This window comes from Ranitomeya imitator, chromosome 5 (genome assembly GCF_032444005.1).
Source record: "Ranitomeya imitator isolate aRanImi1 chromosome 5, aRanImi1.pri, whole genome shotgun sequence".
Lineage (NCBI taxonomy): Eukaryota > Metazoa > Chordata > Amphibia > Anura > Dendrobatidae > Ranitomeya > Ranitomeya imitator.
Window position 1 is genome coordinate 120928680 of NC_091286.1, and position 23165 is coordinate 120951844.

At 43.2% G+C, this 23165-nt stretch overlaps 1 protein-coding gene across 2 annotated transcripts in view; it reads right to left on the minus strand.

Annotated features, from left to right (window-relative positions):
• The window catches only part of LTBP1 (latent transforming growth factor beta binding protein 1), a 536829-nt gene that overhangs the window by 403553 nt on the left and 110111 nt on the right, over positions 1 to 23165 (minus strand). For both annotated transcript variants that reach the window (XM_069769110.1, XM_069769111.1), the window contains exon 3: positions 7666 to 7957. In XM_069769110.1, coding sequence (XP_069625211.1) covers positions 7666 to 7957 — 292 coding nt within the window. The remainder of the gene's footprint in view (positions 1 to 7665; positions 7958 to 23165) is intronic.

The following is a 23165-nucleotide window of genomic DNA, read 5'->3' on the forward strand; positions in this document are numbered from 1 at the left end:
GGTATTTGTCCCTTGCATGTGATACTATTCGGTCACTATGTGGTGGTAATATGTGGTCTGGTCATGGTGTGGCGGTATTTGTCCATTGTAAGTGGTGTTATTGGTCTTGGTATAGTGGATTGTGTTTTGAATGGAGGTAATTTGTTCTCTCTTGATATTAATTAGGAGAAGATTCTTTATTTCCATAACAGATTAAATACTTGGAACACAGCAGTGATGAACTTACAGGGATTCTCCGGTGAAAAAGAGTAATCACCTCTCCGAAGGATAAGTGATAACATATTGAATGGAGGGGGTCTGACGGCTGGGACCCAATCATCAGAATGTGGAGCTTTTATCCCCATTAGATTTGAGTGGCATGTTTGACTTTACCACTGATTCATTCACTCTGTGACTGCGAGCACTTCACTTGTTTTTTCTTAGAAGCCCCAAAGAGAATGAATGGAGCTGCGGCCAGACATCCCACCTGCAGCTGTATTTTAAAATGGGGATAAGTGTCCAGTCAAGAATAAAACGTCCCCATTCTTCCAATCGGTGCGGTTTCCAATGGTCGGACCTAATTGATCAATAAGTTATTACCTATCCTGTGGAGCCCATGAATCGGTTTGCTTTAACCAAAGAAGCCCTTCAAAGCCAACTACCGTAATGGTGGCACACAGTAGATATGCAGGAGCCACCTGTGTTTTACACTCAATGCTCCACTATAACAGGGATAACGGCTAATAGGTATTTGCTATCAGTACACGAACATTTACTAGTCAGTGGCAACAGCACACACTATCAGTGTATCACAAGCTGAATACATATATCTATATCTAAGCATCTCCCCCAGTTTCCAAACCATATCATACACTGGGCAATAAGATACAGATCTAGCTACGGTGGGGAAAAAAAGTAATTAGTCAGCCACCAATTGTGCAAGTTTTCCCACTTAAAAAGATGAGAGACCTGTAATTCACATCATAGGTAGACCTCAACTATAAGAGTCAAAATGAGAAAACAAATCCAGAAAATCACCTTGTCTGATTTGGCAAGATTTATTTTGCAAATTATGGTGGAAAATAAGTATTTGGTCACCTGAAAACACGCAAAAGTTCTGGCTCTCACAGACCTGTAACCTCTTCTTTAACCCCTTAGTGACAGAGCCAATTTGGTACTTAATGACCGAGCCAATTTTTGCAATTCTGACCACTGTCACTTTATGAGGTTATAACTCTGGAACGCTTCAACGGATCCCGCTGATTCTGAGATTGTTTTTTCGTGACATATTGTACTTCATGTTAGTGGTAACATTTCTTCGATATTACTTGCGATTATTTATGAAAAAAACGGAAATATGGCGAAAATTTTTAAAATTTTGCAATTTTCAAACTTTGTATTTTTATGCCCTTAAATCAGAGAGATATGTCATAAAAAATAGTTAATAAATAACATTTCCCACATGTCTACTTTACATCAGCACAATTTTGGAAACAAAATTTTTTTTTGTTAGGGAGTTATAAGGGTTAAAAGTTGACCAGCAATTTCTCATTTTTACAACACCATTTTTTTTTAGGGACCACATCACATTTGAAGTCATTTTGAGGGGTCTATATGATAGAAAATAATGAAGTGTGACACCATTCTAAAAACTACACCCCTCAAGGTTCTCAAAACCACATTCAAGAAGTTTATTAACCCTTTACGTGCTTCACAGGAACTGAAACAATGTGGAAGGAAAAAATGAACATTTAACTTTTTTTTGCAAACATCTTAATTCAGAACCATTTTTTTTATTTTCACAAGTGTAAAAACAGAAATGTAACCATAAATTTTGTTATGCAATTTCTCCTGAATACGCCAATACCCCATATGTGGGGGTAAACCACTGTTAGGGCGCACCGCAGAACTTAGAAGTGAAGGAGCGCCGTTTGACTTTTTCAATGCAGAATTGGCTGGAATTGAGATCGGACGCCATGTCACGTTTAGAGAGCCCCTGATGTGCCTAAACAGTGGAAACCCCCCACAAGTGACACCATTTTGGAAACTAGACCCCTTAAGGAACTTATCTAGATGTGTGGCGAGCACTTTGAACCCCCAAGTGCTTCACAGAAGTTTATAACGTAGAGCCGTGAAAATAAAAAAATCGCTTTTGTTTACACAAAAATGATCTTTTTGCCCACAAATTCTTATTTTCACAAGGGTAACAGGAGAAATTAGACCACAAAAGTTGTTGTGCGATTTCTCCTGAATACGTCGATACCCCATATGTGAGGGTAAACCACTGTTTGGGCGCACCGCAGAGCTTGGAAGTGAAGGAGCGCCGTTTTACTTTTTCAATGTAGAATTGGCTGGAATTGAGATTGGACGCCATGTCGCGTTTGGAGAGCCCCTGATGTGCCTAAACAGTGGAAACCCCCCACAAGTGACACCATTTTGGAAACTAGACCCCTTAAGGAACTTATCTAGATGTGTGGCGAGCACTTTGAACCCCCATGTGCTTCACAGAAGTTTATAACGTAGAGCCGTGAAAATAAAAAAATCGCTTTTGTTTACACAAAAATGATCTTTTTGCCCACAAATTCTTATTTTCACAAGGGTAACAGGAGAAATTAGACCACAAAAGTTGTTGTGCGATTTCTCCTGAATACGTCGATACCCCATATGTGAGGGTAAACCACTGTTTGGGCGCACCGCAGAGCTTGGAAGTGAAGGAGCGCCGTTTTACTTTTTCAATGTAGAATTGGCTGGAATTGAGATTGGACGCCATGTCGCGTTTGGAGAGCCCCTGATGTGCCTAAACAGTGGAAACCCCCCACAAGTGACACCATTTTGGAAACTAGACCCCTTAAGGAACTTATCTAGATGTGTGGCGAGCACTTTGAACCCCCATGTGCTTCACAGAAGTTTATAACGTAGAGCCGTGAAAAAAAAAAATCGCATTTTTTCTACAAAAATGATCTTTTTGCCCACAAATTTTTATTTTCACAAGGGTAACAGGAGAAATTAGACCACAAAAGTTGTTGTGCAATTTCTCCTGAGTACGCTGATACCCAATATGTGGGGGTAAACCACTGTTAGGGCGCACCGCAGAGCTTGGAAGAGAAGGAGTGCCGTTTTACTTTTTCAATGTAGAATTGGCTGGAATTGAGATCGGACGCCATGTCGCGTTTGGAGAGCCCCTGATGTGCCTAAACAGTAGAAATCCCCCACAAGTGACCCCATTTTGGAAACTAGACCCCCCATGGAACTTATCTAGATGTGTGGTGAGAACCTTGAATGCCCAAGTGCTTCACAGAAGTTTATAATGCAGAGCCGTGAAAATAAAAAATATTTTTTTTTTCCACAAAAAAGATATTGTAGCCCCCAAGTTTTTATTTTTACAAGGGTAACAAGAGAAATTGGACCCCAGAAGTTGTTGTCCAATTTGTCTTGAGTATGCTGGTACCCCATATGTGGGGGTAAACCACTGTTTGGGCGCACGGCAGAGCTCGGAAGGAAGGAGCGCCGTTTTGGAATGCAGACTTTGATAGAATGGTCTGCGGGTATTATGTTGCATTTGCAGAGCCCCTGATGTACCTAACCAGTAGAAACCCTCCACAAGTGACCCCATTTTGGAAACTAGACCCCCCAAGGAACTTATCTAGATGTGTGGTGAGAACTTTGAATGCCCAAGTGCTTCACAGAAGTTTAGAATGCAGAGTCGTGAAAATAAAAAATATTTTTTTTTTCACAAAAAAGATTTTGTAGCCCCCAAGTTTTTATTTTCACAAGGGTAACAGGAGAAATTGGACTGCAATAGTTGTTGTCCAATTTATCCCGAGTACGCTGATGTGCCATATGTGGGGGTAAACCACTGTTTGGGCGCACGGCAGAGCTCGGAAGGGAAGGAGCGCCTTTTCGGAATGCAGACTTTGATAGAATGGTCTGTGGGCATTATGTTGCGATTGCAGAGCCCCTGATATACCTAAACTGTAGTAACCCCCCACAAGTGACCCCATTTTGGAAACTAGACCCCCCAAGGAACTTATCTAGATGTGTGGTGAGAACTTTGAATGCCCAAGTGCTTCACAGAAGTTTAGAATGCAGAGTCGTGAAAATTAAAAATATTTTTTTTTTTCACAAAAAAGATTTTGTAGCCCCCAAGTTTTTATTTTCACAAGGGTAACAAGAGAAATTTGACCCCAGAAGTTGTTGTCCAATTTATCCCGAGTACGCTGATGCCCCATATGTGGGGGTAACCCACTGTTTGGGCGCACGGCAGAGCTCAGAAGGGAGGGAGCACCATTTGACTTTTTGAGCGCAAAATTGGCTGTCGTGTTTGGAGACCCCCTGATGTACCTAAACAGTGGAAACCCCCCAATTCTAGCTCCAACCCCTAACCCTAATCCCAACCTGATCCATAATCCTAATCACTAACCCTAACCATAATCACAACCCTTACCCCAAAACAACCCTAATGTCAACCCTAACCATAACCCTAATCAAAACCCTAAATCCAACACACCCCTAATCCTAATCTCAACCCTAACCTCAAACCTAACCCTAATCCCAATACACCCCTAATCACAACCCTAACCTTAACCCTAATCCCAAACCTAACCCTAATCCCAAGCGTAACCCTAATGCCAACCCTAACCCTAATACCAACCCTAATCCAAACCCTAAACCTAATCCCAACTCTAACCCTAACTTTAGCCCCAACCCTAGCCCTAACTTTAGCCCCAACCCTAACCCTAGCCCTAAGGCTACTTTCACACTTGCGTTGTTTGGCATTCCGTCGCAATCCGTCGTTTTGGACAAGAAACGGATCCTGCAAATGTGCCCGCAGGATGCGTTTTTTGCCCATAGTATTGCCGACGGATCGTGACGGATGGCCACACGTCGCGTCCGTCGTGCACTGGATCAGTTGTGTTTTGGCGGAGCGTCGGCACAAAAAAACGTTCAATGAAACGTTTTTTTGTACGTCGCATCCGCCATTTCTGACCGCGCATGCGTGGCCGTAACTCCGCCCCCTCCTCCCCAGGACATAGATTGGGCAGCGGATGCGTTGAAAAACTACAGCTGCTGCCCACGTTGTGCACAATTTTCACAACGTGCGTCGGTATGTCGGGCCGACGCATTGCGACGGCCCCGTACCGACGTAAGTGTGAAAGAAGCCTAACCCTAAATTTAGCCCCAACCCTAACCCTAAATTTAGCCCCAACCCTAACCCTAAATTTAGCCCCAACCCTAACCCTAACCTAACCCTACCCCTAACCCTAACCTAACCCTACCCCTAACCTAACCCTAGCCGTAACCCTACCCCTAACCCTACCCCTAACCTAACCCTAGCCGTAACCCTACCCCTAACCTAACCCTAGCCCTAACCCTACCCCTACCCTAACCCTAACCCTACCCCTAACCCTACCCCTACCCCTAACCCTACCCCTAACCCTACCCTAACCCTAGCCCTAACCCTAACCCTACCCCTAACCCTACCCCTAACCCTAATTTTAGCCCTAACCGCTGTTCTCCTGCCGGCCGGCAGATGGAGACAGATGGCGGGCGCACTGGGCATGCGTCCGCCATGTTCTTCTGCCGGCGGCCAGGAGGAGCAGCAAGAGGATCCAGGGACCTAGGTGAGTATGCTAGGGTCCCCGAATCCCCCTATTTCAATGTCCTCTGATGTGCGATCACATCAGAGGACAGAGAATTACACTTTACTTTTTTTTTTTTTTTTTTTTTTTTTGCGGTCGCCGGTAAACAGTTAATTACCGGCGATCGCAAAACAGGGGTCGCTAAAACCGACCCCCGATCATGCTCTTTGGGGTCTCGGCTACCCCAGGCAGCCGAGACCCCAAAGATTCTCCCGGTGCCGGCCGGCGGGCGCACTGCGCATGCGCCCGCCATTTTGAAGATGGCGGCGCCCACCGGGAGACACGAGGAGCATCGGGGGAGCTAGGTGAGTATTGGGGGGCCACCTGGGACCCCTTTTCTCTGTCCTCCGATGTGCGATCACATCGGAGGACAGAGAAATTAAAAAGAGATCGCTTTTTTTTTTTTTTTTTTTTTGCGATCGCCGGTAAACGGTTAATTACCGGCGATCGCAAATGCGGGGAGGGTTAAAAACCCCCCGAATCATGTTCTCTGGGGTCTCGGCTACCCTCGGCAGCCGAGACCCCGGAGAAAATCGGCCTGTGGGGGGCGCTATACACTTTTTCCACAGCGCCGTTAATTAACGGCGCTGTGGTTTAAGTACCCTTAGCGGCCGCCGTTAAAAGGCGTATCGGCGGTCGCTAAGGGGTTAAGAGTCTCCTCTTTCCTCCACTCATTACCTGTAGTAATGACACCTATTAGAACTTGTTATCAGTATAAAAGACAACTGTCCACAAACTCAAACATTCACACTCCAAACTCCACTATGGTGAAGACCAAAGAACTGTCGAAAGATACCAGAAGCAAAATTGTAGCCCTGCGCCAGTCTGGGAAGACTGAATCTGCAATAGGCAAGCAGCTTCGTGTGATGAAATCAACTGTGGGAGCAATAATAATAGGTTATGGTGCACAACAACTTTTTGTCACCCACAAGTGGCTGTAAAATGATAGGCTGACAGTGACATAACTTCAGTGTTTTAGATCATCACAAAGGGTTCATTTTCATGTCTACTTACATTGCAAGATTATCGTGAACAAGCGCTCCTCCTCATTTCATATTAATCTTACAATCTAATCAGGCTGCCGATCACCAGGTAAAAGAGCAAATGCTCCTTTGTCAGGTGAATGATCTTTGTGCTGCGATCATTGTTCTCGGCAGCACTTTATCCTGTGTCAAGAGAACTTGCACTGCAAAGAAGAGTGGCAGGCTATGCCCATTGCACCATCTATTAGAGATTGTTCAGTGCACATTGTAAACCGGCTATTAAGTAACCACCAATTAGCAAACTAGTAGCTGATCGGCAGTCCTTTTGTGTTGCCAGTCAGTTCCTGTATGTGGCCCCATAAAGATGGGTTGCGTGTTGTGTTTTTTCTCATAAGAAAACAATAAAGTTCCTTTTTTTGTGGCCAAATCATAGCTCTTGTGCATTCAGTAGCCACTGCAGGCCCAGCGTTAAAACCCATTTATATGGGACAATAATAAGGAATCAGAGTTCCCGTTCTCCATGATCTGTCTGTCTAAACATGCTCAATCACTCAATAAAAATGAAAAACGAAGATGTTAAACAAGATTAACAGTCATCAATCTTGGCAGCACATCACCTTGTGTAAACAAGACGTGCTGCCGATAACATGATGTCCTATGTGCACTGAATGACTGTGTTAACGAACATTCTGTAGAAGAATAGAAGAGTGTTCTGACAGTCTACAAAGGCTTTCATGTAGATGATCGGCGTTCGTTTATAGGCCACAATCGGCACGTGTAAATATACCCTTAGTTTTTCTGAGGACGCTCAATTATAATAAATATTCATGGAGTAAAAAGACAGATTGCTGTGGCCAATAGTAGTAGTACAGCCACAATGTCTCATCATCAAGGAGTCATATGCAAATTGCAACAATCCCAGAAATTCTTACAATATTCACATGGTGCTGTGAAGATCTGGCTTGAATTTTTTCAACTTTTAATGGTAAAAGGCATTGCTGGTCTGAAGTTTTTCTTTATATAGGTACAAATAAATTAGAAAAGGCAGCGAATAATAGACTTACTGAGGCTGAGATACGATGGCCTGTGGCTTTTGCTTAAGTGCTAGCGTCACTTGTCCTTGTGTGGATTCAGGAGGTGCTTGGACCTTCTTTGGCACTGAGTGAGGGGCTGCCTGCTGAGGAATGGGCCGTAGCGGAGGGGCTGGAGCGCCTGCACCCTGACTATGTGTACCTGTAGAAGACGTGTCTTGGGTAGCCCTCTCTTCACAAACTTTTCCTTTAGTCCCAGGTTTGCAAACACAAAGATGTGGACGGAGGCACATACCACCATTCTGACATGGTGGAGAACAATTTGCTGTTGAAGAAAAAAAAGACACAAATATGAGGCTGACGACAGCAAAGATTAACAACTTAATTAATTTAAAAGTGGAATGACTACTGTTATAAACAGCACCAAGTAATTCAAGAAATATTTCAGTAGCAGAAATTTAAAGAAGTATTACGGTTTTATCCCTCTAAACGTTTGATTATCTAATGAAAATGTATGCAATTTTGTAATATACTTTAGGTGTCATTTCCTTACAAGATCTCTGCTCGCTGTTATTTCATTTCTTGTTTACGTCAAGTGGATAAAAATTGCTCTAGTTCATGTGATGATCACACAGCTAAATGAATCAGAAATTCTTCCAACCCTTGTGTCCATCACATGACAATGAAGTAGAAAACTAAAGCTTCTACCAAAATAACTGCAAGCCAAGATCTTGAACCCTATGACAATCAATACACAAAAGTCGTCAAAAAAACAACATATAGAGTGCCTGGAAAAAGTATTCATACCCAGTGAATTATACACATTTTTTCGCATTACACCCACAAAGGTACCGTATATACTCAAGTATAAGCCGAGATTTTCAGCCCATTTTTTTAGGCTGAAAGTGCCCCCTCTCGGCTTATACTCGAGTCACCCCCACCGGTCTGTCTCCTGTCACTCCCACCGGTCTGTCTCCCCTTTCCTCCCGGCGCGGTCTCTGCTCGTCCCTGCTTCTCTGATGGTCTCCGGGCGCAGGCAGCTCTTCCTGTGTTCAGCGGTCACGTGGTACCACTCATTAAAGTAATGAATATGGATGCCACTCCCCTTCCATGAGCAGTACCAGTGACCACTGAACACAGGAACAAGCTGCCGGCGCCTCAGAGACCATCGCATCATAGAAGCAGAGACGTGCAGACCGCGCCAGGAGGGTAAGTATAACGGGGAGGGTGAGCATTGTGATATTCACCTGTCCCCATTCCACTGCCGGGCTCTGTCTTCCACATCCTCTGGCTGTGACGTTCAGGTCAGAGGGCACGATGACGTGTGGAACGGGGACAGGTGAATATCGCAAGTGCCGGTGTCCTCGCCTGCTCAGAACAGGAGGTGAGGTATGTCATTTTTTTTTTTTAAAGCACAGGAGCAGCAGCTCAGTCCATAGGGCGCCGGCAGCTCTTCCTGTGTTCAGCGGTCACGTGGTACCGCTCATTAAAGTAATGAATATGGATGCGACTCCCCTTCCATGAGCGGTACCAGTGAACACTGAACACAGGAACAAGCTGCCGGCGCCTCAGAGACCATCGCATCATAGAAGCAGAGACGTGCAGACCGCGCCAGGAGGGTGAGTATAACGGGGAGGGTGAGCATTGTGATATTCACCTGTCCCCATTCCACTGCCGGGCTCTGGTCTTCCACATCCTCTGGCTGTGACATTCAGGTCAGAGGGAACGATGACGTGTGGAACGGGGACAGGTGAATATCGCAAGTGCCGGTGTCCTCGCCTGCTCAGAACAGGAGGTGAGGTATGTCATTTTTTTTTTTAAAGCACAGGAGCAGCATATGGGGCAAATGTTTCTATGGAGCATCTTATAGGGTCATAATCAGCCTTTATGCAGCATTGTATGGGGCAAATGTTTCTATGGAGCATCCTATGGGGCCATATTCAACCTTTATGCAGCATTGTATGGGGCAAATGTTTCTATGGAGCATCTTATGGGGACCATCATAATCTTTATGGAGCATCATATGGGGTGTATTTTGTATGGAGCATAATATGGGGCCCATCATGAACTGTATGGAGCATTATATGGGGTGTATTTTGTATGGAGCATCATATGGGGCGTATTTTGTATGGAGCATCTTATGGGGCTCCTGATTCAATATGGATATTCAAAAACACTTAACCTACTGATGTCTCAATTCATTTTACTTTTATTGGTATCTATTTTATTTTTGAAATTTACCAGTAGCTGTTGCATTTCCCACCCAAGGCTTATACTCGAGTCATTACGCTTTCCCAGTTTTTTTTTGTGCAAAATTAGGGGTGTATACGGTAAATGTATTTTGTTGGGATATATAAAAAAAAAAAATCTGAAAAATGTGACATGAATTTGTATTCAGCCTCCCTGAGTCAATACTTTGTAAGACCACCTTTCAACGCAAATCTTGCTGCGAGTCTTTTGGGGTCTTTCTCTACCAGTTTTGCACATCTAGAGGCTGATGATTTTGCCCATTCGTGTTCGCACACTCGCTCTACCTCAGTGAGGTTAGATGGAGGCGTCTGTGAACGGCAATTTTCAAGTCTTGCCAATGGGCTTTAGGCCTGGACTGTGACTGGGCCATTTACACACAAGCTAACTTTGATCTAAACGTTGTTTTGCTGGAAGGTGAACCTCTGCCCCAGGCTCAAGAATACCTAAAATAACAAACAAAGCAGGTACTCACTCTTCCAGGGCTGACTGATTTGGTCTCAGAGTTCTGACTGCAGAGCTGACATCCCGTCGACAGTTGAGGCAGCGGCAAAAGACAACACAAGCCGCTGAACTCAGTATTTGGCCACAGCGGTAATACACGCTGTTAACATTACAACAAGCGATCTGAGCAAGTGCAGGGGGGGCAGAGTTAGATGTGGGGTAGGTGAATACCCACTCTTTGTTATTTTAGGTATTTTGCTTCCACTTTCCTGAAAGTGGAAAACCCCTTTTAATATTTTTTTTTATTAGCAAATGTACTATACCAAATTCAATGGAAACTTGTTTTTGAAAGGCAAGGATTAAATGACAAATGGTACAGGGCTATAAACATAAGGATGAATGACCTCGGGGAGATCAAAATGGTACAGGGCATCATAAGTAGCCACTCATATGAATTATTTTTGAGATTCACTTTAAAAATCTGTCACTGCAAAATAAATCCCAATCATTGTATACATGTAGCTACGTATTACAGTACATACAGTGCATATGTTTATGTACCCTTTCTGTATTATAGATTTTCTTCCTGAGGGCACAGCTACTATGTCATGAGCTTGTCAGTTCTGGTCCATCCTGTGCTATGTGGGTCAGGGGTCTTCTCTGTCCCCAACATCAATATGGTGACTCTGAGCCAGCTGCTTGGAGACATTAAGTTGGTGGAGGGTGGGGTGTCCTTGGTCAAAACAAAAAAAAAAAAAAAAAGCCAACCCATGAGGTATCAAAGCACTATAAATAGAGCACTTAATGCATAGTCAGAATGGAGCAGAGTGAGCGGCCCAGTGAGACTCGGCCTTTAAAAAAGCTGGGTGCTGTGGTGCACACCTGTAATCCTAGCTACCATGGGAGGCTTGGGCTTTGGGATCACTGGAGCTTGTCAGTTCTGGTCCATCCTGTGCTATGTGGGTCAGGGGTCTTCTCTGTCCCCAACATCAATATGGTGACTCTGAGCCAGCTGCTTGGAGACATTAAGTTGGTGGAGGGTGGGGTGTCCTATGTCATGTGCAGTGTCGGACTGGGGTGCCAAGAGACCACCAGTATCCAACTCCAAGCTACACGCAAATGTGACATTATCCTTAATCACAAATTTATATAACTATGAACTGGATAGATTGATAAATGAATAAGATGTTGATTTTGTCCGTACATATGTGAAATTTACACATAGTGATTTTAAGTATATTGTGCCAAGTACTGCTCATATAAGAGGATGATAGCCGCTATTGCACAGGGGTCCACCAGAGGATTCTCCTGTTCTCCTTTGGGCCAGTCCAAGCCTGGTCTTGTATCTGCGATATTCTAATATCTATGGAACTACTCTGGCCAAATCTAAAGATGCCAATTTCTTCTAATAAGATGTAATATAGAACGTTATTAGTGATAAGCGAGTGTGCTCGTTACTCGAGATTTCCGAGCATGCCCGGGTGTTCTCCGAGTATCTTGGGCGTACTCGTATACTCGTAGACTATGTTTGTGTCGCCGCAGCTGCATGATTTGCGGCTGTTAGACAACCTGAACACGTGCAGCGATTGCCTGTTTGTTAGGGAATCCCCACATGTATTCAGGCTGTCTAGCAGCCGCAAATCATGCAACTGTGGGGACTCCAACACAATCTACGAGCACGCCCAAGATACTCAGAGAACACTCAAGCATGCTCGGAAACCTCGAGTAACTAGCACACTTGCTCATCACTAAATGTTATATATTCCCTTAAACTACCAATTTAGGCAAAAGTTATGACAGGCATGCTTAATTTCCACAGCCACCATTCTGGATACAGAGAAGATGGAATAAAAACAATAACTGAAACTTACTAAAGCTTCCAAGAGCTTAAATTTTACTTTGAACACTTGACATGAAAAGTGCAGAGATCAGCAACATTCACTGCTCCGCACGTCACTGACAGGTTCAGCTCAGGACTCTTTTACATAGTAGTAGGCAGAAACAACAATGATTTTGCAACCCTAACTTCTATCTGAGAGCCAATGTGAGTATGGTATAAAAACACGCGTCTCTGCTACATGGCAGGTGTCCTGTTGTTGTACTCCTTCCCAGAACTACAATGTTCCACTACACTGCAGATCTATCGAGCTAGCCACATAAACACACAGGCACCATTCTCTCTGGGCTTTTGTTAAATGATTTTAAAGAATAATATTGAGCGATGGGAGTAAACATTATGAGAAAACTCTATTCATTACCGGCGTGAAATCTGTTCTCACACTTGGGTACAATATTCAGTGAAGTATAACCATCATTTCCTGCAGGACATAGTGTGTGGTCTAAACCACAGAGAATGAATAATTATTGTATCGTTTTATTAACCTGTCACTTAAAAGTTTATGGCATGTAAAAGTAATTTGCTGCTAAAATATAAAAAGACTAATCAAATCCAAATGTACATTAAACCCTAGCTATGGAGGGTTGTGTGTACTATAAAGAAAGGCAGACACTGGCATAAACTATAGGGCAAAGTAAGAAATGAAAGATGAATCATTTAACTACTTTTCTCTATCCATTTCTGCATTTTAGCTTTTATAGTATCACATCACTTTTTGCTGTTTTTTTTACCAACCAGCTATGTAGGTTTTGGCTACAAAGAATAAACTTCTGTGGCATCGTGTATGACTGCTAGCTTCAGGGCCAGATTAATACTTGCCAAGATGTGAAGTTTGCCATTTAAAACTTGACTGATTGTTCCTCATTTGCTACTTAAAATGCAATACAAAAGTATGTACGTCTGTTGTTGAGGAGTAGGAAAGATCTACTGAAATCAAATTAATGGTATGCATAGAATCCACTGATCATCACTTCACAAACATTGCAGAGAAGATCTGAATTCCTCTGCGTCGAAATCTTACAACCTTATTAATTCAAGAACAAATCTCAACTGAGCAGCCTCCTTTAAGTACTTTGCAAGTCACCAATTCCAATTCAAGGATCAAGAAAAGAAATGACTTTGTTAGCATGTCCTTTGTTGGATGGCTACAGAGCTTGGCACATGTGGATATTCAAACAAAAAAGGATTCCTTAATTGCACCTCCAGCAGTTGGTACTTTAGAAGACATGTTGTTCCTGACATTCCAAGTTTTCAAAAGGCTTTCCCACTGCTTATCTTCAAGTCATCAATGTTCATGGAAAATGTTGGATTCTGTGACCACTACAAGCTACCATTATTACTCTCCAGCTAGGTGAGGAACATGCCAGCCTGCTCTTAGTTGTGACATCTCATTGCTAAGGAGACACCATAGGTTTCTTCATATGGTGTATATGGTGCACAGCTCCAATCATAATTTCAAGACCATAGTGGCATGAGACATCACTCTCTCAAGACCCCAAAGGCAAAGAGATCCAACTTTTAGTGCTTGACTAGCATTTTTCTGATTTCTTGTGTTTGACTCGGCTTGACCTGGACAAAATGTGATAAGACCCAGGCCTGACCCTCTGATATTAATATTTTCAACCTTATGTTTTCAACCCAGCCTGCTATTAGACACCCAATGGTGTACTTAGGACTATCCTGGAGACCACAATATAGCTATCCAACTGGTTTAGACCCAACTGTGTTGCAAGGTTAAGGGTGAAGAACAATGATACTTTAGACTCTGACCCTCAGGTAAGACTAAGTGCTGCCTTTAACATGACCCAGGCTATAACCGTATCCTTTTGGCTTCTATCTGGCAGGATTGCATTGGCATTCTGTCTATTTAACTGTAGAAGAAAAAAAAGCCGATTACACTGTATAGCAGAGGTTCAAAAAAAATTATACCATGCAGTATAACTATTTTTTTTTTTATAATTGATCTATATAGGCGTTTGATACCACTATATGTTGTCCATCATAGGCCTCTGTCGGTCTTAAGAACGGTATACTTTTAGGCTATGTGCACACGTTCAGGATATCTCGCAGAAAATTCCTGAGAAAAACCTGAAATTTTCTGCAAGAAATCTGCATGCGTTTTTGCCGCGTTTTTGATGCGTTTTTTTCCGGACATTTCCCAATGCATTTTGTAGTGGGAAATCCGCAAAAAAACCGCAAAATTAATGAACATGCAGCGTTTTTTACCGCGATGCGTTTTTTTTGCGGAAAAAAATGCATCATGTGCACAAAACATGCAGAATTCATTCTAAATGATGGGATGCTTATTGTATGCGGGTTTTTTTGCGGTTTTATAGCGTTTTTAGCGGGAAAAAATGCAAAAAAACAGCAATGTGTGCACACAGCCTTAACCCCTTTCTGACCTCGGACGGTATAGTACGTCCGAGGTCAGATCCCCTGCTTTGATGCAGGGCTCCGCGGTGAGCCCGCACCAAAGCCGGGACATGTCAGCTGTTTTGAACAGCTGACATGTGCCCGTAATAAGCGCGGGCAGAATCGCGATCTGCCCGCACCTATTAACTAGTTAAATGCCGCTGTCAAACGCAGACAGCGGCATTTAACTACCGCATCCGGCCGGGCGGCCGGAAATGACGTCATCGCCGACCCCCGTCACATGATCGGGGGTCGGCGATGCGTCTCCATTGTAACCATAGAGGTCCTTGAGACCTCTATGGTTACTGATCGCTGGTGGCTGTGAGCGCCACCCTGTGGTCGGCGCTCACAGCACACCTCTATTTCTGCTACATAGCAGCGATCAGCAGATTGCTGCTATGTAGCAGAGGCGATCGAGTTGTGCCTGCTTCTAGCCTCCCATGGAGGCTATTGAAGCATGGCAAAAGTAAAAAAAAAAAGTTGAAAAAAATGTAAAAAAAATAAAAAAAATATAAAAGTTTAAATCACCCCCCTTTTGCCCCAATCAAAATAAATCAATAAAAAAAATATAAAATCTACGCATATTTGGTATCGCCGCGTTCAGAATCACCCGATCTATGAACTAAAAAAAAAGCATTAACCTGATCGCTAAACAACGTAGCGGGAAAAAAATTCAAAACGCCAGAATTACGTTTTTTTGGTCACCGCGACATTGCATTAAAATGCAATAACGGGCGAGCAAAAGAACATATCTGCACCAAGATGCTATCAATAAAAACGTCATCTCGACACGCAAAAAATAAGCCCTTAATTAACCCCAGATCACGAAAAATGGAGACGCTACGAGTATCGGAAAATGGCGCAATTTTGTGGGGTTTTTTTTAGCAAAGTTTGGATTTTTTTTTCTATGTCTATGAACTCGTACTGACCTGGAGAATCATAATGTCAGGTCATTTTTAGCATTTAGTGAACCTAGCAAAAAAGCCAAACAAAAAACAAGTGTGGGACTGCACTTTTTTTGCAATTTCACCGCACTTGGAATTTTTTTCCCGTTTTCTAGTACATGACATGCTAAAACCAATGATGTTGTTTAAAAGTACAACTCGTCCCGCAAAAAATAAGGCTGGGGTCACATTGCGTTTTGGTCAGAGCGCTAACGGACAGCGTTGCACGGCGAAATTAACGCCATGCAACGCGTCCGTTAGCGCTCCCATTGCCCGCAATGTACCAGCGCATTGCTAGCGCGTGTCATTTTCGGCACGCGCTAGCGACGCACCGGTCTTTTGTAGCGCGCCTCGGACGCTGCTTGCAGCGTCCGCGGCGCGCCCGAGGTCCGTTCCCCGCTCTCGCAGATCGGGGATCTGCGAGAGCGGGGACGTTAACGCGACCCCGAAAGGCGACCCTTTAAAAACATTGCGTTAGCGCAATCCGCTAGCGCTAAACGGATTGCACTAATGCAATGTGACCCTAGCCTAAGCCCTCTCATGGCCAAATTGACGGAAAAATAAAAAAGTTATGGCTCTGGGAAGGAGGGGAGTGAAAAACGAACACGGAAAAATGAAAAATCCCAAGGTCATGAAGGGGTTAATATTAGGCAAGAAAGTGGTGTACATGGAGGCTTAGCCTGTGGCACCCTAATAATAGCCTGGTACAATTCCCTGCCTTGCTGCCAAGCTTCTTCAAACCACTCATGTCCAACTTGACCTCTATTCTCACTGTGCTGCAACTCGCCCATGTCTAAAATACCTGCCACCTGCTTACTTATGAGACGTTATTAAGAAAGTGGCATTTAGGTGCTATCCTCTCTTGGGTAGAACTTGTAGGAAAACCTCATACACAGATATATGGGGATTCAAAGGTTTTGCTTTACTTAATCACTTTCATTTTGCATTGCAAAGTCACCGAACATCTCCTAGAAGGCCAATAAGAAACAATTCTGGAGTTTTGTAGTAAATATTAATGGTTAGGTAACTAGGAAATTTTTCTATGTGAAAATTACCACCAATTTGTGTTTTAATAGAATTGGAAACAAGTACACTGCTCCTTTGTATGGCTACGTTCACATTAGCGTTGCGTCGGGCGCAGCAGCGGCGACGCATGCGTCATGCGCCCCTATATTTAACATGGGGGCGCATGGACATGAGTTGTCTTGCGTTTTGTGACGCATGCATCAGGGCGCGGAGGACGCTGCAATATGCATTTTTTTTGCGTCCAAAATCAAGCCAAAAATGGACGCATGCGTTAGAAAACAATGCGTTTTTGTATCCATCTCTATTATCTAGAGAGCGCTGCTTTAAATATAAGCTTCTCGTGATCAAATTGTTGTAAATCACTAAGTCTCGAGAAATATTCCCACCCTGTAGGAAATGTTAATATTTCCATTTAACCCACCAAGTCCTGACCTCTGAAAGTCATTTTGTTCAAGCCCTTCTATGGGTCATCATGTGGCAACCAGACATTAACTGAAACTGTGTTTAAAAAGCATGCATCTCCTTTTGTGTTCTTGGGTGAGTTCCAGGGTGGAGTTGCTAAGTCAAACCTCTCTCTTTTCTTGTTTTTGGACTGATTTTTGTTATTAATAGATAAAATTGTCATCCAAGTACAACATCACATTTCAAACATTTTTCCATGTATAAAGAAACTGAGTTTCCTCAAATTCGAAAAGAAGAAGAAAAAAATGTCAGCTCGGTACTTTTGGTAGTGGTTGTGTACTAGCACTGCAGCACAGTCAAAATTACCTAAAGGGGACTGAACTACAGGGAACTATAATACCAGGCACAGCAACGACTAAATATACAAAGCTGTAATAATAATGAAAGTGAGGTAGTAGTCGCTGGAGAGCCACAGCCCTTTTAATCAGCTAATCAGTGTGAGTGCCAGGGGTGTAAGGCAGGCGTCACACTAGAGAGTTTTACGGACGTATGAGAGGCGCAAAAACTACGCATTGCACACGGACCAATGATTCACTATGGGGCAGCTCCTATCTGCCGTATAATTCTCAGCTATATTTTACGGGCGTAGAAAATTGCAGCATGCTGCGCTTGTCAGCGTATTGCGCAAAAAATCCGCCAATGAAAGTCAATGGGGGTGAGAAAAATACGGATTACACACGGACCATTAGTGTGACTTGCGAGAAATACTCATCGGTGTTCTATAGAAAAGCCGGCAATTCAGTGCGGTGTACAGTAAAATCACACTGACAGGTTAGAATAGAATAGCTAAAATAAATGTCTACACATAGTATAGGGAGATTATATATATATATATATATATATATATACATACTGTATATATATATATATATATATGTCAGCGAGACATATATATATATATATATATATATATATATATACTAAATGGTGGCCCGATTCTAACGCATCGGGTATTCTAGAATATGCATGTCCACGTAGTATATTTCCCAGCGACATAGTATATTGCCCAGCCACGTAGTATATTGCCCAGCGACGTAGTATATTGCCCAGTCACGTAGTATATTGCCCTGCGACGTAGTATATTGCCCAGCGACGTAGTATATTGCCCAGCCACGTAGTATATTGCCCAGCGACGTAGTATATTGCCCAGTCACGTAGTATATTGCCCAGCGACAGAGTATATTGTCCAACCACGTAGTATATTGCCCAGCCACGTAGTATATTGCCCAGCCACGTAGTATATTGCCCAGCGACGTAGTATATTGCCCAGTCACGTAGTATATTGCCCAGCCACGTAGTATATTGTCCAGCCACGTAGTATATTGCCCAGTCACGTAGTACGAGTTGCCCAGCGACGTAGTATATTGCCGAGTCACGTAGTATATTGCCCAGTGACGTAGTATATTGTCCAGCCACGTAGTATATTGCCCAGTCACGTAGTACGAGTTGCTCAGCGACGTAGTATATTGCCGAGTCACGTAGTATATTGCCCAGTGACGTAGTATATTGTCCAGCCACGTAGTATATTGTCCAGCCACGTAGTATATTGGCCAGTCACGTAGTATATTGTCCAGCCACGTAGTATATTGTCCAGCCACGTAGTATATTGCCCAGCCACGTAGTATATTGCCCAGCCACATAGTATATTGCCCAGCCACATAGTATATTGCCCAGCACAAAGCCACGTAGTATAGAGACTTAAAAAAAAATAAACATATACTCACCTTCCGAAGGCCCGTTGAAGTCCTGCTATACTCACCATCCACCGCCTTTGCCGCTCCTCGCGACGCTCCCGGGACCGCTCCATTGCAAGCGGCAGCTTCCGGTCCCAGGGCTGGTGTGAGCAGGACCTATGATGACGGCGCGGTCACATGACCGTGACGTCACGGCAGGTCCTTGTCGCACACCAGCCCTGGGACCGGAAGCTGCCGCTTGCAATGGAGCGGTCCCGGGAGCGTCCTGAGGAGCGGGAAAGGCGGCGGAGGGTGAGTATAGCAGGTTTTTTTTTGTATTATTTTTAACATGACATATTTTTACTATTGATGCTGCATAGGCAGCATCAATAATAAATAGTTGGGGACACACAGGGTTAATAGCAGCGGTAACGGAGTGCGTTACACCGCGGGCCGTTACCGCTGCCATTAACCCTGTGTGAGCGGTGAGTGGAGGGGATTATGGAGCAGGCGCCGGGCAGTGAGTGCAGGGGAGTAGGGGAGGGACTAATCGGATTGTGGCCGTGACTGATTGGTCGCGGCAGCCATGACAGGCAGCTGCCGAGACCAATCAGCGAATGAATAACCGTGACAGGACAGACAGACGGAAGTGACCCTTAGACAATTATATAGTATATATGTATATATATATATATATATATATATATATATATATATATATATATATATATACAGGTCCTTCTCAAAAAATTAGCATATAGTGTTAAATTTCATTATTTACCATAATGTAATGATTACAATTAAACTTTCATATATTATAGATTCATTATCCACCAACTGAAATTTGTCAGGTCTTTTATTGTTTTAATACTGATGATTTTGGCATACAACTCCTGATAACCCAAAAAACCTGTCTCAATAAATTAGCATATTTCACCCATCCAATCAAATAAAAGTGCTTTTTAATAACAAACAAAAAAACCATCAAATAATAATGTTCAGTTATGCACTCAATACTTGGTCGGGAATCCTTTAGCAGAAATGACTGCTTCAATGCGGCGTGGCATGGAGGCAATCAGCCTGTGACACTGCTGAGATGTTATGGAGGCCCAGGATGCTTCAATAGCGGCCTTAAGCTCATCCAGAGTGTTGGGTCTTGCATCTCTCAACTTTCTCTTCACAATATCCCACAGATTCTCTATGGGGTTCAGGTCAGGAGAGTTGGCAGGCCAATTGAGCACAGTAATACCATGGTCAGTAAACCATTTACCAGTGGTTTTGGCACTGTGAGCAGGTGCCAGGTCGTGCTGAAAAATGAAATCTTCATCTCCATAAAGCATTTCAGCCGATGGAAGCATGAAGTGCTCCAAAATCTCCTGATAGCTAGCTGCATTGACCCTGCCCTTGATGAAACACAGTGGACCAACACCAGCAGCTGACATGGCACCCCACACCATCACTGACTGTGGGTACTTGACACTGGACTTCAGGCATTTTGGCATTTCCTTCTCCCCAGTCTTCCTCCAGACTCTGGCACCTTGATTTCCGAATGACATGCAAAATTTGCTTTCATCAGAAAAAAGTGCTTGGGACCACTTAGCAACAGTCCAGTGCTGCTTCTCTGTAGCTCAAAAGTGGCTTTACCTGGGGAATGCGGCACCTGTAGCCCATTTCCTGCACACGCCTGTGCACGGTGGCTCTGGATGTTTCCACACCAGACTCAGTCCACTGCTTCCTCAGGTTCCCCAAGGTCTGGAATCGGTCCTTCTCCACAATCTTCCTCAGGGTCCGGTCTCCTCTTCTCGTTGTACAGCGTTTTCTGCCACATTGTTTCCTTCCAACAGACTTACCATTGAGGTGCCTTGATACAGCACTCTGGGAACAGCCTATTTGTTGAGAAATTTCTTTCTGGGTCTTACCCTCTTGCTTGAGGGTGTCAATGATGGCCTTCTTGACATCTGTCAGGTCGCTAGTCTTACCCATGATGGGGGTTTTGCGTAATGAACCAGGCAGGGAGTTTATAAAAGCCTCAGGTATCTTTTGCATGTGTTTAGAGTTAATTAGTTGATTCAGAAGATTAGGGTAATAGGTCGTTTAGAGAACCTTTTCTTGATATGCTAATTTATTGAGACAGGTTTTTTGGGTTATCAGGAGTTGTATGCCAAAATCATCAGTATTAAAACAATAAAAAACCTGACAAATTTCAGTTGGTGGATAATGAATCTGTAATATATGAAAGTTTAATTGTAATCATTACATTATGGTAAATAATGAAATTTAACACTATATGCTAATTTTTTGAGAAGGACCTGTATATATATATATATATATATATATATATATATATATATATTTCATACAGCGCTAGATAGCAGAAAAGCCTGTAATTCAATTGCCGGCTTTTGCTATCTCCTTCCCAAACCCGACATGATATGAGACATGGTTTACAAACAGTAAACCATCTCATATCCCTTTTTTTTGCATATTCCTCAGTAATAATGTTAGAAGTGTCTGTGTGCAAAATTTGGGGGCTTTAGCTGTTAAAATAAATGGTTAAATCGCGGAAAAAACTGGCATGGGCTCCTGCACAATTTTCTCCGCCAGAGTGGGAAAGCCAGTGACTGAGGGCAGATATTAATAGACTAGTGAGGGACCATGGTTATTGCTCCCCCTGGCTAAAAACACCTGCCCCCAGCCACCCCAGAAAAGGCACATCTGGAAGATGCGCCTATTCTGGCACTTGGCCACTCTCTTCCCATTCCCGTGTAGCGGTGGGATATGGGGTAATGAAGGGTTAATGCCACCTTGCTATTATAAGGTGACATTAAGGCTGGTTAATAATGGAGAGGTGTCAATAAGACACCTATCCATTATTAATCCAATAGTAGTAAATGGTTAATAAAACACACACAAATTAGGAAAAAAGTATTTTATTGAAATAAAGACACAGGGTGTTGTAATAGTTTATTATACTCTTAATCCAAATGACGACCCTCATTCTGTAAAAAAGGAAAAATAAAAAAACAACAATATTCCATACCTTTCCGCCGTTACAGTCATGTCCCACGATGTAAACCCATCTGAAGGGGTTAAATAATTTTACCAGCTGCTAATGCAGCCGCCCCTGCATGTAAAATCTAGGGAATTAATGGGAAGCAGGGGAACGTAGCTACCTAGACTTGCAGTGCTTCGCCCCCTGCTGGCCTAAACTCATATGAACTCTAGCGTGGGAATTTTTCTGATTATTTTCTCACACTAGAGTTCATCTGAGTTCACTGTGACCTCCAGCGTGTGTGCGCCGATTTGGTGCTCTCCAAACTTCCTCCCAACATAGTCATTGCTAGGAACCATGTGTACATAGTGATGACTATGCAGAGAGGAAGTGGGGAAACCACCTTATCGAGCACTGGAGCAGAAGTCACTGGTGCCTGTGCAGGGAAAAAGAGGTAGGTATTTCTGAGGGAGTCCAGGGCGCAGGCATGGGAGTCCAGGGCCATAAATGATGTGCATGGGAGGGGGGTTGTATTACAATGAGAGACAGGAGGCGGGGATTTCTTACAGGCACCGCACGCCCCGAAGCATGGAAATCATTAGCATAAGGATATAAAATAAGATTTTCTCAGCAACAAGACCACTAATATGAAGCATACAGGTAGGACCAGTGTAACATTTCTATTACCTGTATGCCCATATTAACCCCTTTACCCCCAAGGGTGGTTTGCACGTTATGGACCGGGTCAATTTTTACAATTCTGACCACTGTCCCTTTATGAGGTTATAACTCTGGAACGCTTCAACGGATCCCGGTGATTCTGACATTGTTTTCTCGTGACATATTGTACTTCATGATAGTGGTAAAATTTCTTTGATATTACCTGCGTTTATTTGTGAAAGAAACGGAAATTTGGCGAAAATTTTGAAAATTTCGCAATTTTCCAACTTTGAATTTTTATGCAATTAAATCACAGAGATATGTCACACAAAATACTTAATAAGTAACATTTCCCACATGTCTACTTTACATCAGCACAATTTTGGAACCAAAAATTTTTTTTTGTTAGGGAGTTATAAGGGTTAAAAGTTGACCAGCAATTTCTCATTTTTACAACACCATTTTATTTTAGGGACCACATCTCATTTGAAGTCATTTTGAGGGGTCTATATGATAGAAAATACCCAAGTGTGACACCATTCTAAAAACTGCACCCCTCAAGGTTCTCAAAACCACATTCAAGAAGTTTATTAACCCTTCAGGTGCTTCACAGGAATTTTTGGAATGTTTAAATAAAAATTAACATTTAACTTTTTTTCACAAAAAATTTACTTCAGCTCCAATTTGTTTTATTTTGCCAAGGGTAACAGGAGAAAATGGACCCCAAAAGTTGTTGTACAATTTGTCCTGAGTACGCTGATACCCCATATGTGGGG